Source organism: Corvus hawaiiensis, chromosome 26 (genome assembly GCF_020740725.1).
Source record: "Corvus hawaiiensis isolate bCorHaw1 chromosome 26, bCorHaw1.pri.cur, whole genome shotgun sequence".
Classification (NCBI taxonomy): domain Eukaryota; kingdom Metazoa; phylum Chordata; class Aves; order Passeriformes; family Corvidae; genus Corvus; species Corvus hawaiiensis.
In genome coordinates this window covers 23,186,145-23,213,331 of record NC_063238.1, presented here as the reverse complement: position 1 = coordinate 23,213,331, position 27,187 = coordinate 23,186,145, and the positions used below count along the sequence as shown (strand labels likewise).

The window sequence follows — 27,187 nt, the reverse complement described above, 5'->3', positions numbered from 1 at the left end:
ATGATAGTGATACCATAAGGACATTCCCTTTCATAACCCACATTTTACGGCTACATATGTCAATTAGAGGCACTGAAGATTTGCCACAAGGTGACACTTGCATATGGGTATCTCTCCAGGGAAGTTGCGTCTCTCTGCATTAGTCAGCAACCCTCATAGTTCTCAGCAGAAAGGTAACATGTTTTTCTGGGTACAGAGTATCATCTTGCACTGACTCCCCAAACTGCAAAGAACCACTGCTTACACATCTCATGTGCAGGTTCTGGTGCACCCAGTATTCTAAGACCATAGCTCAGCTGCCAACATCCAAATTCGTTCTGCACTTAGACCATCTGCAGTTGAGGCAGACATGCAGTGTTTTTTACAATTTTAAAGGGAGAACAGAAATACATGTCTTGAAGGTAGACAAAGTAAAAACGTTATAAATGGAAAGCAGAACACAAAAGAACTAAGAGAGCAGGCTACCTGTACATAAAAATGACCATAATAAGGATCAGATACATTTTCTTTGACCACTTAAAACACAGTGTCATTGTGCTTCATAGTATTCCTGTTCTTTTCTAAGAAAGCTTTTAAACATTTTTAAAAGGTTTTATTTAGTTACAGAAAACTCAAATTATTGCTGGTTTGTGGTAAGTAACCAACTTAAGAAATAATCCTATGTCATAATTGACAAATAACTGCTGAGAGCTGAAACTGCTAAATTACAAGTCACAGAATCTCTTCCTGACCCCTGGATAACAACATCGTTCAAAGAACAGAAGTCTTATCAATTCTGTCCTTCCCTTTCTCACCTTTCAGTGTTTCACTTCGTCAGAAATTTTTACAAGTTATATGTGTTACAGAAAATAAAATTTTCAATAGTTTCAGGTAAAGGATTTATTTTTTTTCAAATAAATTCAGGGATATTTAAAGGCATGTGACATACCTAAGTTTTATATGTAACAATTACATTCTTATGTGGTTGGCACTCGTTGCAACATTACTCATTAATTAATTTACTTTTAATACAGATCCTTCATTGTTCTCAATGGAATTCAGCATTAACAGCCAATTAAAAAGAATTGTGTTTATACTGCTTCACAACTTTAGCAACTATTAGTATGAAGAACATGTGAAAAATGAGTATTACCCTCCTACACAGTGTAACTGCCAAAAAGACTTCAAGGCTGCATATAAAATCCTACAACAACTAAATAATAAACCAACATTTTATAAATAAATATGAAAGTCTTTTCCCTTAAATACTAATAGGTTACCACAACTCCAGTGCAAAAAATCTTCATGCAATATTCTATCAGAAGCAAGCCAGGGCTAGGCCTAAGCAAGTACCAACTTTGGATCCAAAATAAACTTTCCAGTTACTTTGGTTCCAAACACATTTACTTTCTCTAACTTCCACTAAAAGAATAATCCGTTGATGATTTTAAGTTATGAAGTTCAGTTTTATCTGACAACAACTACAGACTTTTCTGTCCTATAATCATGTTACTAAAAGATCCAGGATCATGAAAATTAGCTTTAGAAAAAAAGCCACAGAATCTAAGTGCTCCAGCATTTAACCAGACAAATTATTCTAGAAATTTCCCTTTTTCATGCCAAATAATAGTACAGAAAATCTGTATGAATTTAACATTCAAATATAGTTATATAATTGTAATAAAATGCACATTATGTATAATAAAATAAATATAACACACTTGAATTTCAAAACAGAGTCATGATACTCATTTTCTTACCCTCTATACATTGCTTTGCACAGATTTCCCATTTTGGATGGTATTGAAAGAAACAATATATATATATATGGCATTTGTGTCTTGAAAAACATATTTAAATAAATTAGACATAGGGACTACTAGTAGTAATAAAAAGAACAGGAAACATATCTATAAATCCTTCATATTTCACAACGAAGGACTATTGCACATTTATGTGGAAGAACATACTTGAACTTTCCTGTAGCGCTTCCTTGGAGTCTTGAAATGTTTTGCTGATAACATGTAATAGACTTCTGGGAAGATACTTGCAAACACTTTACAAAGTACAATTAAAGCATAAGGATGAAACAAAGTGTGTAAGCTATTGTATGAATTCATAGGGGTGTTTAATTTCAACACAGAGAAAAACTAAAATTATCATTTCATGGTCATAATCATGAAAATAGAAACCATGAGTACTCCACCAAAAAAAACCTGTAAAAAGGAAATAAATCTAGAACTTCGAGCACCAGAAAAAGTACCCATACCTCTGCCAGTGTGAGCTCTATTCTGTATGTTAGGTCAGAGAAGCAATATATTTACAAATTACTCTTTGAGAAAACCCTTGCCTATCACTGCCACCAGTCTTCATCTCCACAGAAAGAAACACTACCTTTTTTTCCTATCTAGTAACACATAAACTTCATGGTTGGCATTTTAACCATTCGTCAAAACATTTGTTGCTCACAAAAAAGAGTATCATGAAAAACATATGAGCCAAGTATCATAGTCCTGATTCAGTTTTCCCCCTTTGTTATATTAATATTTTTATTATGACTCAAACTGTAAGCCTCATTTATATAGGGAGTCTCACTGTGCTAAGTGCCACCCAGACACATAACAAAAATACACTGCTTCCTTCAAATAGATTACAAATTCTCTCTCTTATCTACACATTTTAATCTACAGTGGTGAGAATATTAAGAAAGAAAGGAAAACAAGCAAAATACTCATGAAACAATGATGAAAGAGAAGGCTGAAAACTAAATAGATTTAATGGAAAGCATCTCAACTTCACTGTGTTCTGCAATCAGGTGACAAGTCTAAAGTTCTTGCTCAGGCAAAACTTTCAAACTTTCTAAAACTGTGAATTTTAAGTACTTTCTACATAAAAGAGGGGTGACAGACATATTCTGGGATAAGCCTGTATATTATTAAATGTATTTCTTGATAGCAAGAAGGAACAGGCATTCAACAATTACTTTCTGTAATAAAGACAAAAAACTTGCCAAAAGTTGAAATAAAGACAATTTTTTGGCATTTTGTGATTTAATTTAAAAAAAAAAAGAAATTGCTACTATATCCTGGTGTACCATAAAATACTGATCTCATAGAATGTATGGTTCAAGAGGCACAGGTTATAATAATTCTAAATTAGGATAATTTTTCAATAAGCACTTGGTAAGTACTGGGAACAACACAGTCCTGATTTTAGCACTTCTAAGCCATCTAATATTTGTTCTTGCAATTTTAACATTGGACTCGTAACGTGGCATCTATACTGATGCACAAAAACTCTGCTTTCACTAATCAGCAGCTACAATCTAGAGCAGTATAAACCAAAATGCTTTCATCCGACCAGCCATCTACTTGTCCTTCATGAAAAAGTAGGCAAGTAAACTGCTGAGCCTTCACAGTGTAACAACAGTAATTGTATCACACACCTCAGGAAAGTATTTATCATATGCACTTTCCTCAGATGGTTTTAGAAAAGAAAGCATTCTGCAAAACTGACTGCTGGTTTTTAAATACAGAAAAGTGTGACAAGCAATTTTTATTCATATAATTTTTGAAGGATCTTTCCCTTTAAGTACAAAACAGTATTTCAAAACCTAATATTTAAAACCAAAGTATTCTTTGCTTAATTTACCCAAAATCTTACTTTATTTTTCATTCTCTCAGACTTTGAAACTACTGAAATAAGACAATAAAACTTAGGAGCTCCTTTAAAATCCCTCTAATAAAAAGCACTAGGATGCATTAAAAGTATCATAAAGTTTGGAAACACATAGGGGTTTTTTCACTTCCTTTTCATCTTACCTGAAGTGTAAGGCACTTAACTGCATTCCACACTATTCCAATAAATTCCTTCATTCTTTCCTCAGGACTTCTGCAGCTTTCAGATGAGTTCAGCATGGTTTTCATAGGGAGTGACAAAGGACGAGATTCTAATGCAAACAAAAAAACTCAGTTACAAAAAGAACATCTAAGTAAATAATATACTTACTGATAGCAAAGAAAAACAGTTACTTTACATTCTAAAAGAGTCTTTCTCTCACTGTGTATATCTCACTATGCACATAATAATAATGTGTCTGTATTAGTTTTAAACTTGTCACTACAACTGTACCGGTTAAGCCTTGTGAGAAATACAAAGCAATAAAATTAAATGCTCCAACTTTTTAAACATGAACTGCTAAGAAAATAATACGAAGAATGTTTGATTTAAACAAATTAAGACAGTTTTCAAAGTGTGATAACCTATTTGATGATGCAATCGAAATCCAAGGGGTTTTCACATACATTGCTGCCAGTGCCATCTAAAGGTTTCACCTTTCTAAAATTGTAAGAAATTACAGACCACATTAAATAACAGCCTTTAATTTGTTTTCTTTGAAAAATTCCCTTAAAAAACTTGAGCATGCTTCCAAAAAAAGGCATAAAAATTAAACTATTTTCTTACTTTGTCAAATTTTAAGGTAATAAAGTATGAAATATTTCAGCAAAATTCAATGTTTTCTAATAAAAAGAGACATTTCCTTAAATCGTTAGTTATTTAATAACATGAACATGAAAAGATTTTAGATAACACAAACATTAAATTAAATATAAGCACACTAGAACTTCAAAAGAGGACTGTGAGTGGTGTATAGTTCCTTCTGACATGTTTTACAGAATATCCTTCTCCTGGGTTTTGGGATACCCACCGAATTATTGTCAGCTTATTTAACATTTCTAGTTTTGGCCTACATGTTGTCGAGCTGACAAAACTGCAGGAATAAATTATGAAGACTTCATGACTTAAATTTAAACTAAATTGAAATCAGTGTGTGACAATTTATGTCTACCAATTTTACAGCTAGGAGAAATCTGTGGCGTGAAAATTACAGAAAAATTCTTAAGACAAAATTAGGCTATCAATTGAACTAAGGTAAGCAAAAATGTATGCTCCTTGATATGCATCACCGGTTCTTCAGTAAGGCAATGGAAGATGCGAAGATTTAAAACTGAAACATCTAAGAAGTGAATTTCTGCCAAGAGTATGCAATGTTAATGTCACTGGAAGAATTAATTTGTGCCATTTCCCCACTCAAGGCTAGAATTCAGCAACATTATCAGAAAAAAATCCCTCAAAAAATAGTATTTTTAATCATCTTAAAGAGAAATGGTCACTTTATTAAACTGATGCAGAATCCAAAGACTCAGAAAGAGAGGTGGTCAAGAGAGTGAAAGAGGATTTTTACGGCTGCAGTATAATTATTTCTCTCAGAGATTCCTGGCTCCAATTATGGATATGTTAGAAGGATAAGGAATGAAAACTGGATCGTGAGAGTGTAAAAAGCATGACATTTCAGGACTGTTTGTTGTCAGCTGTTCTGGAGAGACAAACATGTAAATTGTCCATCTGGAGAAGCAGCGTGCAATAGCTGTTTTATAACATCTCACACAGACAGTTTTATGCCATGCAGTATGTCTTCCATCCACATTATGAATGGATTAAGTTAAAACAAAGAGATTAATCAAGGAATAGCTGTTCTCCTTTAACTTATTACCCCACCTCAATTCACACCATATTCTGTGTAGTCAGGCCCTACACTATACATACACTACAAGGTAAAAATTAGGAACAGCTTGAGCACCAAGAAATATTAAAATAAGAGTCATTGAAGCATAGAACTCTACAACACAAGGGTGGGTAAGGGTGAGAATGGCATACGAAGTCACTCTGAGACTCTGGGAATTTCACAGGTAGGATACTTCAGTTCAGGATGAGTAGATAAACACAATGTAAACCTACATATTCTCCAATCCATTCAGCAGGGATTCTCAACATCCTACATCGCTTAACAAGCGCATCCCTCATGAGTGGGATTTAAAGCTAGGTTTTGTTCCAAGCTCCCATATTTTATTTGCAGGAAAACAAACAATGCTAATTCTCTCTCAGTTAGTGGAATAGCCAGAAACAATAATCTGTGAATTAAAAATAAAACTAGCTCACTGAAGTACCTCCTGTTTTTCTTCATAAACATGTAATTCAAACTTGCAAAATTCCAGAAATATCCATGATAAAAACCAGCTTCACTATGACCCCTCATGCTCAACCAAGAGATCAAAAAAAAAGAAAGTCTCAAAATCTAAGAGACAGATAAGGAATCATTCAACCATAAATCATAGAAAATAGAAAAGGAATAAAAAGTATATCAGAGTGGAAGGAAGAAACAAGCAACCAAGTAACTCCTGAAGAGAAAAAAAGAAAGTAGTACATTTTTTTTCCTGTACTGTAAATCCCAGAGTTTTGCCTGAAGGGATGCTGGGAAAGAAGTGTCTTAATTCCCTGTCAGGCAAGGACATCAGGAAATGACACTTGCTAAGACACTGTCAGGTGTGGCTACCATGAGTGTTTGGCTAGTCCTCTACAGTAGACATGTAGACTGGATCAGCCTCATCTGTCTCAGTATGAAGGTATTTTCCTAAAATAATTATGCTACTTAGCTACTACTGAACTGAAAACCTCAAAACATTTCCTGGCAATGTAATCAGTCTTGTGTTGAACCCAGGTGCCAGTCAGCAACAGCTAGATAAAACATATGATTTGTATGAAACACTTCCAAATTGATGAGGGGAAAAAACCCACCAGAGCAGGGACTGCTTCAGGTTACACCAGTTGAATTTTTAAGAAAACCAGTGTACAGGAACATTTTAGTCCTTTATTATTTAATTCATATTTTTGCAAACATATACACCACCTCAATCACACAGAAGCTTCCACGCTTACCAATTTCAGAACACATTGATAATGAACAGACTTTTTCAAAAAATAGTACTCATCGAAGGAGCAGTTTTCATAACTCATTTCACAATTTCTGGTTAAAGTACAAAGGGAGTTCCAAGGGGTAATCCTGCAAAATTAATTATTAAAGTAGTCACTTTGTAGGAGATTCCACCAAGCAAGACTTAGAGGTATAAATTCTAGTTAAAGGTGTCTTTCTTATACAGACATGTCTCCTTCTTTGTGTTTTTTTAGCCTACTGGGAATGAGTTCTTTTAGAAGTCTGATCCAGAAAATACGCAAGTTTTGAAAATAAAAATAACTTTTGTGAAAATGACACTACTCTGTGCCATTAATATTCAGTGACTTAAGCAATAGAAAAGGGGAAAGAAAACTTCTGATGTGCGATATGGGACAAATGGACATTTCCTCAAATAATTCAATGCAGAAAAAACCACACATCAGAGACTTCCATTACTGGGTTGAGGACTCCTGATAATCTGTAGTCAGTGATGGTCTCATGCTTTCTTCTCCTTACAGCTAGCAATTAAACTAAAGGGGGGTGCCTTATTCCTGATTTCTATGTGGTACAGGCCTATCAGGTCTCAATCTCTCTGGCACAAGATGGACTCATTTCTCCAGTCCCACTGTGTGCCTCAGATACCTCACGCATTAAGAAGGCAGAAGCTTCTTTCTGGCTGGAAAAGGTTATCCTGCTGCAGGCAAACCCACACTTTCACTGATGCTCAAAAGCTCAGAGCACTCCTACTTCAGGACAGGTCACAGACAGACACCCAGGCAGCAAGACTCTCTCCTCCATCAGATTTCATGACTGTACCCAAAATGTGTCTGTCCCATGACCTCAGCAAGCTGGGCAAGCTTTCCTTCCAACATCACATCATCTATCATACAGCTTTTCACACACCAGAAGGGAGCTAAGCTGAGGAAAATGCTGGTGCAATCTGACCACAGTTACCGAGAGGCCATGACAGCAAAACACATTAAAGGAAAAAAGCAATCCAAGGAAAGTGCACTCTTACTACATGGCTCTTTTTCTAGAAAGATTTTTCTTCTACTAAAATTGGAAGCAGTCTGCAGAGAGTCAAAGTACTCATTGGGATTTCTTTAGCAGGTACTCAGTTTCATGCATTAGATACGTCTTTCCATAAAAAACCAAAATAAAAAATACTAAAGTGTTTGCAACAAATGCAACACCCTAAGGAACTGATCAAGGGGTCTAAAGGACTAGAAATGAGATCAAAATACAGTGGAGGAGAAAATTCAAACTTTAAAAAACCCCCCAAAAATCAAAATGGCCTACAGATACATACATACATATATATATATATATATATATATTTTTTTTTTACAGATGATGAATTGTTTTCCTCATATGTAAAAAACCCCAAAAATTACTCCCCTAATTAATCCCCAAACAGCCACCACCTTCTAAAGACCTGCAACTTTTTGTAAATCAGCAGGCTTTTGGTTTTGTGTATAATATTAAATAAAAGTAAAAATTCAGTGAAACTTGTTACATAAAAGCTTGTTTGTCCATACATTTGCCTTCCAATTTTCCTCACAAGTCTCTATATTTTTATACTTGCAACACAATAGAACTAAACATATGTGTTTATAAAGATATTTGAAGGCATTACAAATCACCCACACTTTTGTGTAAGTATATATGACAGCCAAAGAAATTCTGTTCCAAATATAATACACTTCCATTAAATAATTTTATTCTGTGATTTAATATTAAAAAATTTTACATATACAAGGAATTGCAAAAGCACAGAGGAATATCTTGTTAAAATACTTCCTATCTTAATGCACTATTTTTCCCACCATTCAATTCCAAAGCAGCAGCTCACTGAAACCATGCTGAGAAGCTCAAACCTGCATTTACCAATATTTTCTGAACCATCAGTACCCTTCAGAAGTCTTTCGCAAATATTCACATTTTATTCTGAGGTGTCTTAAGACAAGTTATTCCCCACACTTCCATTCCTGGATGAATGATACTTGAATTATTCATATAACTGATATTTTTTTCCTAAGAATCGACTATGGTAATTACTTTTTGAAGTTTGCACTCTCCATCAGAATGCTTGAGAATAAAAGCAGTACTTAAATGACAGCAGGAAGTCCTTTTAAGCTTATAAAAATATGCAATATATTTGCCAGCATACTGAGTAGTCTTTGCATAAATAATTTCTTTACTGGCCTTTGAGCATTCTTGAATTCTACTTTACTAACACTGCAGATAACACATTACTTTTTATCAAGATAATAACTGAGCCACACAGTCCCTGGCAAAGCATGAGAGTGAGTCCCTTACATGCAGGACAATGGCAGCAGAGAGGTATAATGACTGAATTTGTGTGGTCACCCAATGAGTTAACAGCAGAGTAAGTGTTAAAACACAGAGGCTTTTAACATGTGTCAATAAACAAAGACAAATGTGATATTAATGTTGTGCAACAAGAAAGGATCTTTCTGTGTGAAAGTGTATGTTGGCTAGGGAATGCCTATGGTCAGCATTTTCTCCCACCAAATTTTTAATGATTGCTGCACTGTTTCTGGCAAAAAATACCTATTCGGTTCTGGGAACAAAAATAAAAGAGGACTGACACTTTTGTACAACTCAAAACCAGCCATTCAGAGGCCAAATTGAGCTACCATATTAGTAATTACAAAAATGTGATATTTATGTGTTCATATCTAAAGTCCGCATCTGAATTTATCTTAATATCAGTTACCATTCCAAATACAATTTATACCATGAAATAAGAATTTCAGCTTTTGGATCTGCAGTAAGTTCTGATAAATGTGGAATTCTGCCTAGTACTCTGCCTTTTTAAAAATACACAAAGTTCCTTAGAATTATAAATATAATTTAAAAATAAACAACCATTTGCTCTCTCTCAACACTGAATTTCTTCATACAGAAAGAATGTTTGATATATGACATTGGCTTTGAGTTACTAACGTTTCTGAAATCCACACAGTGAACTGAAGAAATCATGCCACCATAACAAAAATGTTAAACGTTTTACTAGCTGACAAAACTCAGAACAATTCATTTTCGATATAGATATGTGACTGTCCAGCCATTTAAAACTTTCCATAAATCACCTGTGCCTGGACACCTTCCTTTTAAATAATCCAAGAACTGAAGCCCATTTATAAAAATCCTAGTATTTTCAGGCACCCTAGGTAAATGTGCATCAGATTTAAATTCCTGATTTTACTTATTCCTTCAAGTATTTTACTTAACCTGTTTAGCATCTATTTAATTTCATTCATCTTCCCAAATTAATCATCAGTCATACATTTCATAGTAGGCATGAATAAACGATAATCATTCAGTTCATTGAGCAGAAATAGTGACCTACTAATTCAAATACTTCAGATAATCCATTGATTTCTTACCAGCCAGATTTCTCTCACATTTGCCAGTTTTTTTGCATTCCAACAGCTCATTTTAGCAGGAATCTAACTACATTCTAGTTGTACTTTAAGAAAAACAAAATCAGTAACTGCATCCAGTTTTGCTATGTACAGGTCCTATTCTGCTACACTGAAACTTTTCAGTAGAAACTTTATTAACTTAAGACAAAACTTCAAATAAAAACATCAATTTGTCTGGAATCAGCTGTTCTAAATAGAGACATGTCTAAATTTAAAGCCTTGTCCCTTCTTCAGTTTTATGTAGAAGTATTTAATAGTGGTTCAGAAATATCCCATGTATACTTTGAAGAAATTTTAAGAATTCAGTAAAGCTTTCAGAATCGAATTACTAGCACTTCCCATAAACCCCAAGAAATTCCAGTTATAGTAAGTATCTAACTTGAGCAACTTAAGTTTTATTATATCTACACTACCAAATGTTAAGAAGTGATTAAAAGGAAGGATGGGGATCTTTCTTTGCCTGGTTTCTTATGGAAAGAAGGCTTATGCAATCCTATATTCTCTGCGAATGCATGCAATTCATTTAGTTGTCCTGTAACTCCTTAGGTATTTGCTGGTCAAATTCAAAAGCATAGTATTTTAAAGATACTGTTTCTACAAGTTCTAGGAAAATAAGTAAGAGGGGTAAACCAGCAAGCAATTGGCAAAAGGAGTGCTGCCCTTATTAGAATTCAGGTGATTTTTACAGAACAGAAAACATAAAGGCTATCTAAGACAAGAGGTCTCAATTTTCTTGCTATTACACCATCCTCCATCTACTTGAAATACAAATAGTGGACTAGGTGTAACAGCATTTTTAAATATTTCAAACTCTTTAATTATTCTCTGTAAGAACATAATTCCAAAGAACAAAATATCAGTGTTGCAGACAACGAGAGATTTTTCCAAAATGCAATGCTTTTATATCCTTTATTTCTCTCCATATGCACATACTCTTATGCAAAACATCTACACTTCCTGCAGAAGGAAACAAGGCTGGATTCTCTTCTCAGCTTTGAACTTGGAACTAATACTGAATTTGTAGTGGAATTAAAAGACCAGTTTGCTGTGTGTGAAGTGCAGACCTGGTCTATGAAAAATGTTGCCCCAAACCCACCACTGTTTCATTCTCTTTTGCAAATGCCCTTCCAATCTGTCCACCAGACAATAAAATGGAGCAGTCAGGTGCTAGACACAGCAATGAAAAACATCTGCTTCCTTTTGCAGGCCTAAAGTACACTCATGACAGGGCTGAAATGCAGTCACCACCTGTACCATGAACAAACATCTCACTATTGCATAACAGGGATCAGCAAAATTTTGTTTGACAAGTGTATGTTCAGTCATGGGACAAAGCAGTCAGTTTTCAGATGCTTTCATAACAGGTTATGGAGCTTACTCCAACCAGAAAGTTCACGACTTCTTAGAAGATACATTAAATTCCATTTACCTACCTGTTCTCTGGCTGTAAGAAAAGCCAGCTTTCAAGATTCTGAGTGACCTTTTCAACCTCTCTAAAGTAGCCTCCTTCATCAAAGGCATTCTTCATACTAAGAGCATGTGTGAGGCTACTTTCCCACTGTTACTGAAAAATTAGATGCCATAGTCACTGGATTATACCTCATAAGGTAATATTAAATTTGTATCTGCGATATCATGGTTACTTCCACACTGATAAATGTTGGATGTCATGGTAGATGTTAGTGAAATTAAATTTCAGTGTCATGGCTAAAAAAAGACCTCACCAGGAGGCAGTAAAAAATCCAAACTACAAAACCCCCATATTCAATTCCATCTTTGATCATGAAAAATGCTGTATTTTTCAAACAAAATGTGAAAATAATTATAAAAAAATTTATAAATATGAATGAAAATTACAGATTATTTTAGTAATGAACAAGCACACATCCTGAATGTGTGAAAACAGACACTTGGGCTTAAATCACTATTCAGTAGTGTGCCCAAGACAGCTTTCAAGGATTGACCTATTCATCTACTGCAGCCCATACTATCTTCCTGCATAAGTATGTTACATATATTACACAATTACACACTTACATAGCAATCATTTTTCCTCTATCGAGACATGAGAGCTCTACCTCTATACACAGCTGTAGGTCTCTGGATCACTAATCATTGAACATGGAACTGCTGAATTGCTGAGAATGGGAGGAAAAGTGGGTGGACAGACAAACAGAAGTAACCTTTTTTTTCAATATTCTTTATCACCTTACTTGTTCACAGCCACATCATACCAGATTTAAACAATATATTCCATTATCTTACTCTGGTTGTGAAGCCACTGTGGTTAAGGAGATTTATAAATAACCACAGTTCGAGACTTAAGAACAGTAACCCTGGATTTTCACAGATGCCATATAGATAATAGTTTTGCTCTTTTCCCATGCTACATTTTTGGCAAGGTGTCAGCAGCCATTAACTAATAAAGTGAACTCAAGATCAACGTTTTAAATAATTTTACAGCTGTGATTACAAACTGCATTAATTTAGTACATAGGGTTGGTTTCCAGCAGTTCTCAAGGGAGTGACTGCTGAGATCATGCTAGACCTGAAAAGAATTAATTCAAAATCACAACCTGAATAGCATGATTTTCAGATAAATCAATCTGCAAAGATCATGCATATGTACACATTATCAATGTAGGATCTCAGTTTTCTGACAACTTAGAACATGTGTAGCTAAAGCCCTGATGATTAATAAAGATGAGTTGTACAAGGATCACTGCCTCTTTATCTAGAATGCTTTTGTAGAGTTGGTAACATTAGACATCCTAGATGTATAATCAGTGTGGTATTCCTGTTATAAAAAGGTGACACAAATAATGAAAGAAAACTCAGACAGAAAGTAGGTGAAATTAACAGAGAGGAAATAAATTGAAAGATGGTGGGAGTGAGTGAGCCAGAAAAATTAGAAAGAAGAAGAAGAATCACAGGCACTCTATTTTTAGTTTAATAAACTATGGTCACTCATTCATCATGTTCTAACACATTATACAGCTGTAAAGAAACAAATTTTGAAAGAAAGAATCCACTGAAACTTCTCTGAGAACGGGATCTCACCTTTCACATTTGCATCCAACCTTTTCTAACCTCTGTAACTCGTAGCTTTGTAATCAGAGATCTTTTATTTCAGAGACACAAAATATGTGTTAGCTTCTACTGTCCCCTGAATCTTCCACTACAAAGCCAGTTTTTACAAACCTGGCACGAGGAAACTCTACAGGTAAAGATTCCAACATCACATGAAGTTTCAGGGGACTATACACAGAACAAGCCTGCATGGCACTGCAGCATTACATGACTCTTTTTAATTAAGGGAAATCTGTGTGGTCTACTGAAGCAGACAGCATCTCTTCAATTAATTTAATTACTATACAAGGCGTTTCCTCTTTGACATTAATTTTGTATTTTTAGTCATAATTTTTGCACATAAATATCAAATATTTCTGCTATATTGTACCTGCCATTTTATCTCCAGAGTATAACAAATACATAAACATTTTAAAACACAGGTGTGCTGGGTTTAGGCTGGGGTAGAGTTAATTTTCTTCACGGTGGCTAGTACAGGGCTGTGTTTTGAATTTGTGCTGAACATAGGTTGACAATATAGTGATGTTTTTGCTATTGCTGAGCAGGGCTTACACATAGCCAAGGCCTTTTCTGCTTTTTGTACTGACACAGTGGCAGGGGACTGGGCTTTTATGGGAGGTTGGGAGGAGACACAGCCAGGACAAGTGACCCAAACTGACCCAAGGGATATTCCAGTCCATATGACATCATGCTCAGTAAAGCTGTGAGAAGGTGGAAGGGGAGTGATGGAGTTTGTCTTCCCAAGTCACCATTGCACCTGATGGGGCCCTGCCCTCCTGGAGATGCCTGAAAACCTCCCTGCCCATGGGAAGCAGTGAATTAATTCCTTGTTTTGCTTTGCTTGTGTGTGTGACTTTTGCTTTCTGGGTTAAACTGTCTTTATCTCAACCCACGAGTTTTCCAGCTTTTACCCTTCCAAGTCTCTCCACAATCCTATTGCTGGGGGAATGAGCGAGCGGCTGCTTTGCTGGCTGGGGTTAAACCATGACAACAGGCTGACCTTCAACACAGTAGTGTCAGGCACACTGCCTCTTAAAAATAAACCCAGTAGACCCTCTGATATGTATATATAGATTCACTTGAAAAAACAGTGCATTTTTTCAACAATTTTAAGTTGAAAATTAATGAAACCAAATTCAATAATCTCTTCTTTAGAAGACCGCTTCTAATTCCAAAAAAAGAAAATGCTTAGTCAATGTTCTCTCTTGAGAGAATTAGTATCATCACCTCTCATTTCTATAGTATCAAACTCTATGCTGCAAAATTATTAATAGAGAAGCCAAATATCTACTTAATTTCAAAAAATCGTCAGCATCTAGGCTAAACTTATTGGATAAATTGAATGAGTAAAGCAAGTGGCAGATAACAAATGAAATCTACAAATGAACTTTTCATTTTTGCAGCAATGTGTGTTGTCAGTAACTGAAAACAGATCTTGATATTGACTTCAAACTAAAAAGGTGAAAGAAGTTAAGATGCACAGAAACCCCTCTTTTGCTTTTATGACATTTTTTAAAATTTATAATTTCATTTTATTATTTCTCATACACACAACCCTGCCCCCAAAAAGAAAAACTGGCATCCATGGCATTTCTAGATTTTGAACAATAATATTTTCTTTTATATTCTGGTGTGATCAGAGAAGATAATACTCAAAGTGAGGAATAACAAACACTAAAGAACTAAAATGGCTACTGCGCTGAGCAGGTACCAGACTGGGACACTAATTTTCAAAATCCAAGTACAAAGCTATTTCTGCAAACTACATGCCTGCTTTTTATAAACTGGTTAAATAAATGAAGAAAAAATAAATCTAGAATCTATTCATGCAAATAGCTGGGTTTGAATGTCAAATGTTCAAAATAACAGAAGTTTTTCTAGTGAATTACACCTTTGTGCTTTGCAGGCACAAGTAGAATTAACATCAAGAAGAAGCAAATCATATAATTTATGATGTTGATAAAGCAGAACAGATGATAAATACTGTTAAAAGAAGAATATGCCTGGTACAGTCATTTCATCACAGGCAAGAATAAAGTAAATGCATAGATGAATTGTAAAAATAAATGGATAAATGGTAAAAATGAAGGATATTCATGAATGAAATGGAAGTCGTCGACATTAATCTGCTGTCTTACTACCAGTGACAACATGACAACCCACTAATATTCAGCAAATAGATTTTCTGAGTTAGCCCCTTTTAATCACAAAATAACATTTAACTCGACAATTATTGAACAAGACTGCGATCTTAGTTTCAGCAGACAACATCTTAAAGTGCTTCATGATAATCTGAAAATAAACATCAATGCAAAGGAAAAGAGAATTTGTTCAATGTATTTCAGAAGGATCACTAAAAGTCTCAGCTGGATAGTAATTTTTTTTGGATGATCACCTACTTTACTACTTGCCGACAGTACCATATGAATAAACACACTAGAAATTAAAAAAAAAAAATCATCTTGATTAGTGATAATGAAGTTTCACTTTAGATTCTTAAGTGGCCAGAAAATACTCCTAAAATAAATAATTTCTTGAACTCCATAAGCAGAAGTGCCAACAAATGCACTTTCTATGGGTGACTGATTTTGAAAACAGTGAACTTTAACTGTTTATGCACAAGTCTTGACTTCCACAGATGCCAGACTTTAAGCAATGTAAACAGACTGACTGAAATTAGAGATTAATCACAGTGTGAAGTCTGACAAAATTATGGACTAAATATCAAGGCGAATAGCAGATATTCTATTGAAAGCAGATCTCCATTATCTCATTTTACAAAATGTGTTATGTGAGACTATAAGGGCCCCAAAGAGAGCCCGAAACAAAAATGAGAATATACATGTATTTGAAAATTATACATTTGATTAGTTTTAATGTTAAAGGTTTTAATTTCTCTAAAGCCAGAAGTTTTTCCACAGTACTTGCACAGCTGACGCTGTTCAGTTGTGGAGGCATGTAAGTGAGGAAGGTTGCAGATGCACAATGGATAGTTTCAATTAAGTGATATACCTGTTACTGTTTTTGTTTTGACAGGACTGCTGGCATACTCAGAGGCTTGATTGGACTGCTGCCTTGCCAAAGGTGCACTTCCAACTGATGCTTCATCCTCTTTCTTTCGAGTTATTGACACACCAAGCGGAACAGCTCCTACAGACTGCTAGAAAAAGAAGCACCTCATGAACCACTAAAAACCAAAACACATTAATATTGAATTATGGCACTGTCAGGAGAAACCTGTTCTAAACTACGTATTTTGAAATGTATAGAAGACAACTTGAAACACTGATTGGAGCACAAATATTTTGAAAACAAATTGGAATGAAATGCTACATTCAGACTTGCACTTGTAGTTCTTTATTTCAGTCCTGTTAGTCTGAGGAAAAGCTCTATGAAAACAAAAAAGTGAAATAAAACTAACTTAGAGTACCATGGTTGTTAGCCAACAAAAAATCATATGAATAAACCTGGCTGATGACTGAAGTAAAATAATTATCTAAATGTTTAATGGAAACTGGAAAATTTTAGCCAGTTATGAAGACCCAAAGGAATTTATTAACCTTCAATAAACTTCAAAATATAGGATGTATGGATATTTCCACATTATTGTGCTTCTTCTAAAAATTTTAAATATAAGATTTAACTGACTGCTACTGATTTTGAATTGTTTTGTCTTTCAAGCATATCAATAAATGAGAAACTGCTCAAAATGGGAAACTGCTATACAAAACTAAAGACATTAAAACCAAGTTTGAAGGACTGCATCCTTATTTTAAGATTAGGAAAGAGTGATGTGTATTAATCCACATGGGTTCTGGAACAAATGAAAAGAGTCTATTGGCTTTGTTGTTACTCTTTCATTAATGCAAGCTAGAAAAGACAAAATTATTAAAAACAATTCGATCTTCCATGTTGCTATACAGTTGGCACTTAACATTTTGCTGTAACATCAGCTGCTATGTAAAATGCAGATGCATCCCAGTTGACAAAAGCCCAATACTTCTACTGCTGATTTTGCAGAGGGTTATCATTTAAAGATGACAAAGTTTTTTTCTAAAGATCAGACATTAGGATTACACGCATCTTAATTTTTGTGTAATTTAATTTTGTTCATATTGGAGTGAAAATGTAATCCATATAACTGCATAATGAGAAACCTCACACATTGCATTAGGAATCTCTGTGGGAAACAAATTCGTGTGAGGCAGGCAATGTGCTTGTAAATTTTCTCCAATAGAAAACAGATCATTGAATCAAGCAGTGTGCAATATGTGCACACATACAAAACCCCAAAACAAACAGAAAAATCACTTAATTGAAGGGGAATGACTTCCAAACGCCTTCACCATTTTCCACTATAAAAGTAAATTAAAATAAGACAATCAACTATTTAATCCTACTCCAGTGAAAACAATCAATTTATATATACAGTGGTATGCAAAGTTAATAGAAAAATACTAATGTCAATGACAAACAGAACTCTCATCTCTCCTCCTCCCTCTATATGTACAGTCATTAGCTTTGTCTCCAAAAGCACTAAAAAGCTTTTCTGGAATACAGTAACATGCCACCTTGGCATACCCTCTAGTTATAACACCAACAAAAATCCCCGTCAGCTTTGAAAAGACAACCTTTACACCACAGAAATACTTCCCACTTGCATACAGGGAAAGGATTTGAAGTTTTGTAAACTTTCATCAGACATTTTACACCACTTATTTTCAAAATCTTGCAATTTATCTGATACAACCTTTCATAAGGCATAGCCATCTGCAGCTTTCCCATGACAGCAACTGTTGAGCCGTGATTTGGCAATTCCGGATGTAACATTGCAAGAACACTGACTTGCCAAAGTGAAGCAAGAATTATGGAAGAATGAATGCAGACACTACAGGACAGTACAAAAGACAACAGGATGGAAATACCGCCTGAAGAAGCTGTATCTATTTCTGAACCACTGAAGAAATGGATCAGCAAAATATAATAAGTTACACCACTAGTCAAAGAGTGAAAAACATCAAGGCTATCACAGCCAGATAAAGCTGGAAAAAATTATGACTGAATATTGAGTGCTGATCTGGACAATAAAACAGCTGTTTTATCTTTGCTCACTGAAATCAAGCCTGATGTTGCTGCTGATGACGCCCAGTACAATCTTGTCAGGTTTTTGGCAAAAGATTTCTGGTTAAAAGAATCCAGAAGATGAAAGATCAGTGTTGAACTATATGGAAAAGGATCATCAAGATTTGGGGTTTAGCCACAAACTGATTAGGAAATTGTGGCTTGGGAAATAGCAGATGACAAGAGCCCCACAGCTGTAGGAGAAGATGAATCTGATGGGAAAGGAGACATTGCAGGCTAGTGTTATCATAAGCATTTCATCAAAAATCCAAAATTTTGGAATCCAAAAAGCCAGCTATAAAGTATGTAGTAAAGCTTAAATACACCTACTTGGGATTAAGCTTTATGGTTACTAATTGGTAGTGTTATAGAAGATAAAAAGCATGTAACAAAGTTCTGAAACTACAGCAGCATTTATATGAGGCTGTTTTGTTGACACAAAGTCAAAATCAGATCCTGTTCTAGAATACTGACGGTTCTATCAATGCAAGAATGCAATGCAATTATATACAGAATACTAAAATAATAAAAATGCATGGAATTCAAAATAACAAAGCTTACTACTTTTCAAATGTAATTATTACAATTAGGTTTTTAAGCAGTGGCTGAAAAACTACAGACAAGCAATCCTTTTCTTAATTTAATTTTTATAGGCACAAATAATCTGACATTACACACCATATTAAGTATGTGTACACAAAACACACAAACACTTAAGCATGCAAATAGATCAACAGATACTTTTTTTTTCTTTACTTCATACTATGTGGTCAACTTTGGAAATGATAAAGATCTAAAACCAGAGAAAGGCTTGGAAAAATAATAGCTAAAAAAAAACTTGCCAAAAATACAATGGGCCAAAGTATTTCCTGATTTATGTGGAGACATGCCAGCTAACTAAAGCTAAAATATACTATAAAGAGGACTAATTTGCCTTAGGTGAATTAATATTTTATTTTTCTTGGGAATTTTTGTAATTAAATATTTTATTTCTGAATTATAATTTCCCACAAGTGTGAGGCTGAAGAGACTGCAGGCAGATCTAGGAACATGAGATATAAGTTTTACAGAAAATTTGAACAACTGAGCAGACAAGTAACTTTCATTTGAGGGATGCCTATACAGTCACCTCCCTAATATCAAACCAAAGGCAAAAGAATATTCCAAGATAGGAACCTAAATATTATCACTGGCTTGTGAAATGTCAAATTCAAAAGCCTCAGCCCAGACATAGGCTGCTGTCTTTGAGATGGTACTAAACCCAGTTATCCCGTATGGTGGATGCTGCATGTACACAGCCCAATGTTTACATGTGCAGGAGCTTGCAACCAGCAAGGAAGAAAAATAAACAAAGTCTTTGGAGTGGGGAGAGAGAGCAGTTCTGCTCAAGATATGGTGTTTATTGAACATCTAAGATCACTTTCATGCAATCACTATCTAGCTCAGAGAAGAATATTTACCCTTGCTTACAGGACTGTCCAAACTGTACCAGAATGAGCTGTGACTGCCAGGAGGATCCACCCTGTGTACCTTGCAGCAAGTTCTAATGACATGAAATTGCAATCACTGCTTGACTACCAAGTTACATCTAAGTGTTTTGATTTCTAAGATTACTAATACACCTAAATTTTTTCAGAGAGTTCAAACAAAGCAAGGCATTAGGCCTAGTTCCCAATTAAAATGAAATGAATGAATAAAATTGCATTAATTAAAGTTAATTGCTAAATAAAAAGACTAGGCTTGCTTAACCCCTGGGGTTCACAAAACCACCTTGTTTCCTGGCAGGTGAACTTGCTAATTCAGATGAAATTCTATGACTGCTTCAGGTATGCATTTCAGGTATTGGGAAAGTGTTCTGCTGAGATAAAAGACTGATCACTGATTAGCTGTAATGTTTCCAAACCTATGCGATGGACTGATGTCAGCCAAGAAACCCCTCATTTTCACCAACTGATGAAAGCATTCCATCACCAGTTTCAAGGGGCCTCTGAAAGCAGAAGATACAAGGTTTGAGTTTCATGTAGCTTTAGTTCTTGAAGCAAGCAGCAACTTCATTTCTGTATCCTTCAGAAACTTAAATGCTTTCCATGGGGTAAGAGGTGACGGAACCTGATAGGGATAAACACGGTGCTTCTGACCTGCAAGCAATACCAGAAATCAAAATCTATTACAATTTGAGAAGTCTCTGCACACCAAGAGGATAATTATGTTTACTGTAGAAACATGCTTGTTTTATCAAAGCCTTTCCAGCTATTTATCAAGGTAAAAGAGAAAAACGAGGCAGCACAGCTCTGCCCTCAACAGCCGACTTCGCTGCAACATGGAAAAATACTAAGTTTGGGTAATGAAACTTCCTCTTACATTGTGTCATTCATTCATTGCCATTCATTATCAGAAGCATTTGGCTCTTAAAGCATCAAGGATGTGCAATATTCCAAAAGTCATTCTCAGACTGAACAATTTAAAGGCTCGACTTGTTCTACAAGAGTCTACTGATCAAGTCAAGATGATAAAATTACTTCATCTTAGTCAAAAATTCCAGGGAGATCTCTGGTGCAGACTTGTGAATGAAGTACCACCTGAAGTACACACATCAAGACTGATATTACCTTCAGTTCACAATGAACTTTCCATAAAGCTGTGAAAGGATTTTATAACATAGTAAAATTCCTAAGATAATGGTAGAGAAAAAAGAAAATGAGCAGAGAAAAAGCAGAGTTGAAGAAAAAAAATATTAAATTGAATTGTTAATGACTGACTTTTTAATCTACCTACACAGCTGACAAAAAATTCTTGGGGTTGAATTGGGATACAGTCTTCCAAAGTGCAGATGTTCATGAGAAGAGGGAGAAATCTGGATTCTGAAATCAGGTAGGTGTATTACATTCCAGTGTTTTTAAAGCATGATGAATCTGGAATGAGTGACTTAGTATATATGACTAATAGTTCAACCTGACCTCTTGGGTTTAGATCTATTCTGTTACTGAAATGCTCCTTAAACTATGTAGTGACACATGCACATGTATGGAACAGCCAAAAAAACCTGACAAAAATATGAGCAATACAGATTTATATTACACATCTATGTGTGCATATTTCTGGTAATTCAGTCTTTCCCTAAAATTACGCATCTTACCTCACAGAAATCAATACTGTAAGAAAAGTATTGACAAGTTACAAAGGCTTTACAGTAATGTGCATTTGAGAAAGATGGCACGCAATCATTGATAAATTTATTGCAAAAAGTATCACACATACTGACTGTCCCATATCAAAGTATAGCTAAGGCTCCTTATCAAGGAAAAGAAACTTCCAAGTTTTATCTTGTAAAGCTAAGTATGGGCTTTTACAAGAGAGCACATATATGAAAAACAGCATTGGTTTACAAAATTAAAGCCACAGTTGAAAAATTCTTAAAAAATAGTCATAATAAAATATTAAAGAATCGCTAAAAATTACTAGAAACAAGGCCTTGCTTCCACAAGACTCACCTGAAGAAAATCTTCCAAAAATGTCAAAATAAAATATTAAATTACTGGAAACAAGGCCTTTAAAATTGGCTTTATTTTGCTTTTTATTTGGGAGGCATTGTTAACAAGCTATAAACAGCATGAGTACAAGAAGTCACTCTGTAGTGGTATCTTTGTCAAATTCTGTTCAAATTAACCTTTCATAGGGCATTTATAAAGAATTTACCTTTTCAACAGGGCACTCAGACTAAAAAAACGCAAGGGGTTTAAGCAGATAAGCAACTGGTGCACAAACTGCTCCCACACTGAGTGTCGCTACACTTACAGCTCATTTTACAAAAACCATCCGTACAGACTAAAGTATTCTTAAAAATGAACATGAATATACTGGCCTCAGTTATTGCACCAGTTCTACAGTTATTAGCTGCTGGGCAGCAAGATGCCAACAGAGCTTTGGCTAGCAGTAGGACAACAGTAATAAATGAAGAAAGGTGATCCTCACTGGGCTGCATGTACCCCCACATCCCAGCACAGCAGTCAGTCATTGTTCTGTTCCAGCTGAATAAAATCTCAGTGAGGCCAAAGAGAATTACATTTCTCAGTGGCTTCATCATATTAATCTTAAAGAAGACATAGCATGGCTTTATGAAAAAGACATTGAAATGTTATGAGTTTTGTAAAACTGCAGCTTGTTATGTTCCGTATTTCTAACTTTTCATGCTTTCAGATAAAACCAGTTATAACAGACACGGTGAGGATTTCAGTAGATAAAAAATACATGTACCACCAAATTGGCATTATAAACCTAAACCTAAAATCCCAGAATAATAGTTAAAAGGCAAATATGAAGAAGTTCATATGTAAAGGTGTCCCCTTCCTGTGGGGAGCCAGACAATCCCAGCCCTGTCTTTTATGCAATCAGAAGTTTACATGACTATAGTTGTACCCTGAAATAAATTAATATTTTCATTTAACTTATTGTATCAAGTACTAACATTATGAGTTAAATGTATACACAAGAGCCAAATATACTGAAAGGTTTTCTAACTCTGTGTTCTCAGATAGAAGTCACAACTTTGACTTACTCAAAATGACAGAGCAAAACCATTGTATTAAGTAGACATTAAAACTTAAAATATCTTAAGATCTCTGAATCATACAAAGAACTTCTAAAGAAAGTATTTTCTTTTTTTTCTGTTGCAATTGTATAAGACTGACAGTTAAAATAGAGGAAGAAAAGAACTTTACCAATCAATAACATTTTGACCATAACTTTTGCTTGAAAGCATCATATCTTTTGGCTATTCTGTTAAATGTTCAAAAATTAGGAAGGCTTTATAGAGCATTTTTGTTTGGTTATATTAATTAGACTGTGGTAACAAGCTGAGTTTTTCCAAAAAATAATGCACAAGGCCTAACTTTGACTAGAGTCCTTATTCTAGGATAATTATAGCATTACATAAAGAAAAAATCTGTGGTTAAGGCTAATTTAATACAGGTATAGTTTTCTTTTCAAATAAAGTTTCTTCATGACTGCTACAGACACTTTAATTCATATTATTACATGCCGTCCATTACCACAGTTATGTTAATGATGAAAATAGTATGACATTGACAGTTGGGTTTATAAACTCATATTTAAAATAATTTCAAATTTCTAAGACATTCTAAATGCTAATAACATTAGAATTGTGATACAGTAATTTTAATCATGAAAAAATTTAGAAGACTGTATAAGGTAATGACACAAGTTACAAAATAAATACTTAAACAAAATCTGGCTAAAAATGTTTCCACTGATGATGAAAACCTGGGACAAACAAGTTTCCTAATGCAGTCACTTAACCCATCTAGTCACCCAGTATCAAAAGAGAAAGCATCAACTAACAGCTGATTAAATACAGTGATGTTAAAGACACTTTTATACAAACATTTGAAATAAGCAGGATAAGCAGGATCGATTACATTTTGGAAGGCTACGTAACAGTAAGAAGTAGAAAAATGGTTTGTTTTGCAGAAGAGATATACCAGGAAATGTTGTGCTGCTCCAGTTATGATGCAGAAATGAAGAATAACTCAATACATTTAAAGCAGAGTAAATTTATTAAAACAATAATAAAACTTCACTATCACAGTGAAGTTTTTCAGATGCTGGTGCAGAATGAGCTTAATGGGATTCAAATTAATGTTTGACAACTACTACCCAGCAAGGTCATTTACACAAAAGAAACAAATGTTTACAAGTCATGTTTATCCTCCCTTTTCAGGGGCCCAGAATGAAACTTCTCTGACATGCACAGTATTCTATAGTTATGAGACAAATATCGAAAGATTTTTACACTTATCACTTAATAAATGACCACTTGTGAGACAGAACATCACATGACATAAACCACCAGTCTGATCAGTTATAGCAAATTTAAGTTCCAGGAAATTCTGCCAAATAACAGTTATAAGTAAGTCTAGTTTAAGGCAAAACCATTGTTCTTTTCAGGTCAGGAGTATGTGGCATGAAAATTAGGGTTAAGAATATGTCAAAGAAACCATTGCACCACACAGACCCACAGCCTTAGCTTCTTCTTTTTCAAGCACTTCATATGCAAATATGTATTTTGACATGATACAGAATCTGCTACAGTGTTCACTTCTGTCAAGTTATGAACTGTATGGTTCATCTCCTATTAAAATGGGGTTTAATAAGAATGCTGACTTTACAACCAGTTATGCAATTATTTGATAGACCATCCCAATATTTAAAATATGATGTACTATTCAGACACAGGCTTATGATGTCTCAGTAGTTAAAATTAGTTGCAAAATAATGATCCTAAATGGTGAACACAAACCCACTTTCTTTGTTCTTTTAATTAAAAATGAAAAAATTGTGAAATTAAACTTTTAATATGCCAACTTAACATTTTAAATAATTCAAAATAAGATCAACAGTGCGTGCAAAAAACTACACAGAAGAGGTAACAAACAACAAATACTTGGAAAAATGCACTATCAGGATATATAGAAGTGAAAGCTTCCCCTCTCCCCATCTCTTTTCCTTCAAAAATACATACCTGCTGAATGTGTCTACTAACTCGTTTCTGAGGCTGGTAGATGAGCCAAGTATACAGGACTGGATCAACATTAATTGCTAACCCTTGCACACTGGACAAGAGAACAGCACCTGCACGCCATAGAAAAGAGAAAAAAACTGTAAACTACCTTCTCAAGAATCTCCTTATATATATTCAGTTTTCTTGCACACAAATCATCTTTAATGCAGACTTTTTTTTGGCTTGGATTTACATATATAATAAACAATAATACTTAAAGCATAAATGTCAATAACTTACTCAAAGTGAGAAACTTACCAGCACTACCAGTATTAGGGAAATGTACACATCAAAGAATTGCAGCAACTTGCATTTTGATTTTGCTTAATAATTTTTGTCAAGAAAAATGCTTGTTTCCACAAAATTGCTTGTGTAACTGAATACACAGAACCCTCAAATTCTCAGCCAACATTAAAACTCTGCAAAAAATGAGTCAAAAAGACCCTTGACAGAAAGGGAAGAATATAATGCATGACTCCCCACAACCTCAATTAAAAAAACCCCATGGTCTAGGACAGTGAGTTCTTTTAATAAAGGCAAGCCTACTTTACACTAGTGCTCTGTCCAAAGCTCAGGACAAACATTTTTCATGTAATAATGGTCGTGAATATTTTTTAGAGGATGAGTTAGGCAAAATAAGGCAAATTTTTTAACTCTGACAACACTGGCAGCTTCTGTACTGTGAGCTCTTAGGATTTTCCTAAGCTTTATTATATACATCTTATTTTCTTTAAATCTCACCTTCTAAGACCTAGGACAAGACAGGGCTACTTTATTTCTTAAAAGTAAACTTCTAGTTTCCTTACATTTGTGAAGAAAAACTTACATGGAAAATGTTAAGGCTCAAAAAAGGAGAAAAACTATCTCAGTACCCAAAAACATTAGCATATACATCAAACCATGCACACTAAAACCTAATTTATGAAGCACTATCTCCATTAAACCTGCATTAAAAATCTGATGATACATTGGTGAGGCTTTTTTTCTAATAGTGTATAATAATGATAATGTATCTATTGCAGCAGAACATAATTACAGAGCTGTACAATTCAGAAGAATTCTTCTATTGAAGAAGTGAGGCAAGTAGTAGTAGGCAGTTATCTTTTCACATAAGCTTTGCAATTTTACTACAAATTAATAAATGAAATAATTAAATAAATAACAAAATAAATTTAAAACTAAATCCTGGTTACTGGAAGATCCCAACACCAAATTCCACAGAATTACAGTAGTTCTATAATACCAAGAATCATAGTTCCTAAAGCAATAAATACTACATTTACTCTATGGTATATAATGTAATTATGCAGCAATCTGAATTTAATAATAAATTCAAATACATTCAGAAAGCTTGACACACAATTCAATGTACTTTCCAAAAAACAGTAAAAACATGTGCCTCAAAAGACACATCAGAAAAATTATAAATGGGAAATTAATTTTAAAAATGTAAGTTATGAGTTTATTGTATATAAAAAAATTTTAAAACCAGCTGAATTCCAAGTGGCAGAGGACCCACCAACCTGGGGTGACACAAGCAAAGCCTGATAAGCACAATGGGAAAATGGCCATCAAGAAGTACACAAAGATAAATCATCAGCCTAGCACAGGCTTGGAGCTGGAACACACACTGTGAGGAACTCCTATACACAGACTAGTCCATGTGAGCTGAAGGTTTTAAATGTCAGTAATAAACCTTAGAAATAAATCTGCAGTTAAAGGAAAAGCCAATGTCAAGCATGAAGGGGTAACACACAAGTAAGAGCAGATCCATTGTGGCAGGATGTGCAGGAAACCAGAAAAAGGAAGCAGAAGGCAACAGAGGATTGATAAAATATATGCTACAATCATTATCTTTTATAAGATACTTATATGCCAAAGTAAAAGAGTCCTGCATCTTGAAGAGACACCGCCTGTTGTCAGCAGTACTTAATGAAAGGTTTAATATATATGTGATATGACAAGTGGGAGACAGACCTCCCAATGAGTGCAGCATAAAGTCAGCCTACAGGCAAAGTCAACAGAAAATCCTGCATTTCTAGCAGACATCTGAAAAGAAAAATACAGTGTTACTGTAGCACAACTTTCTAATAACTTAACATAGTTTCTTGATTACTGAAAAAAAATAGCTACAACTAGGAAGTTCAATACAATTAAGTCAAGCTTTGAACTGAA

At 34.6% G+C, this 27,187-nt stretch overlaps 1 protein-coding gene across 6 annotated transcripts in view; it reads right to left on the bottom strand.

Annotated features, from left to right (window-relative positions):
* VPS13B (vacuolar protein sorting 13 homolog B) overlaps positions 1–27,187 on the bottom strand; it is a 438,036-nt gene that overhangs the window by 213,151 nt on the left and 197,698 nt on the right. For 5 of the 6 annotated variants that reach the window (XM_048287162.1, XM_048287160.1, XM_048287164.1 and 2 more), the window contains 3 exons: positions 24,974–25,083; positions 16,327–16,474; positions 3,801–3,928 (listed from right to left, as the gene is read on the bottom strand). In XM_048287162.1, coding sequence (XP_048143119.1) covers positions 3,801–3,928; positions 16,327–16,474; positions 24,974–25,083 — 386 coding nt within the window. The remainder of the gene's footprint in view (positions 1–3,800; positions 3,929–16,326; positions 16,475–24,973; positions 25,084–27,187) is intronic. The other variant, XM_048287161.1, reaches the window with a different exon arrangement.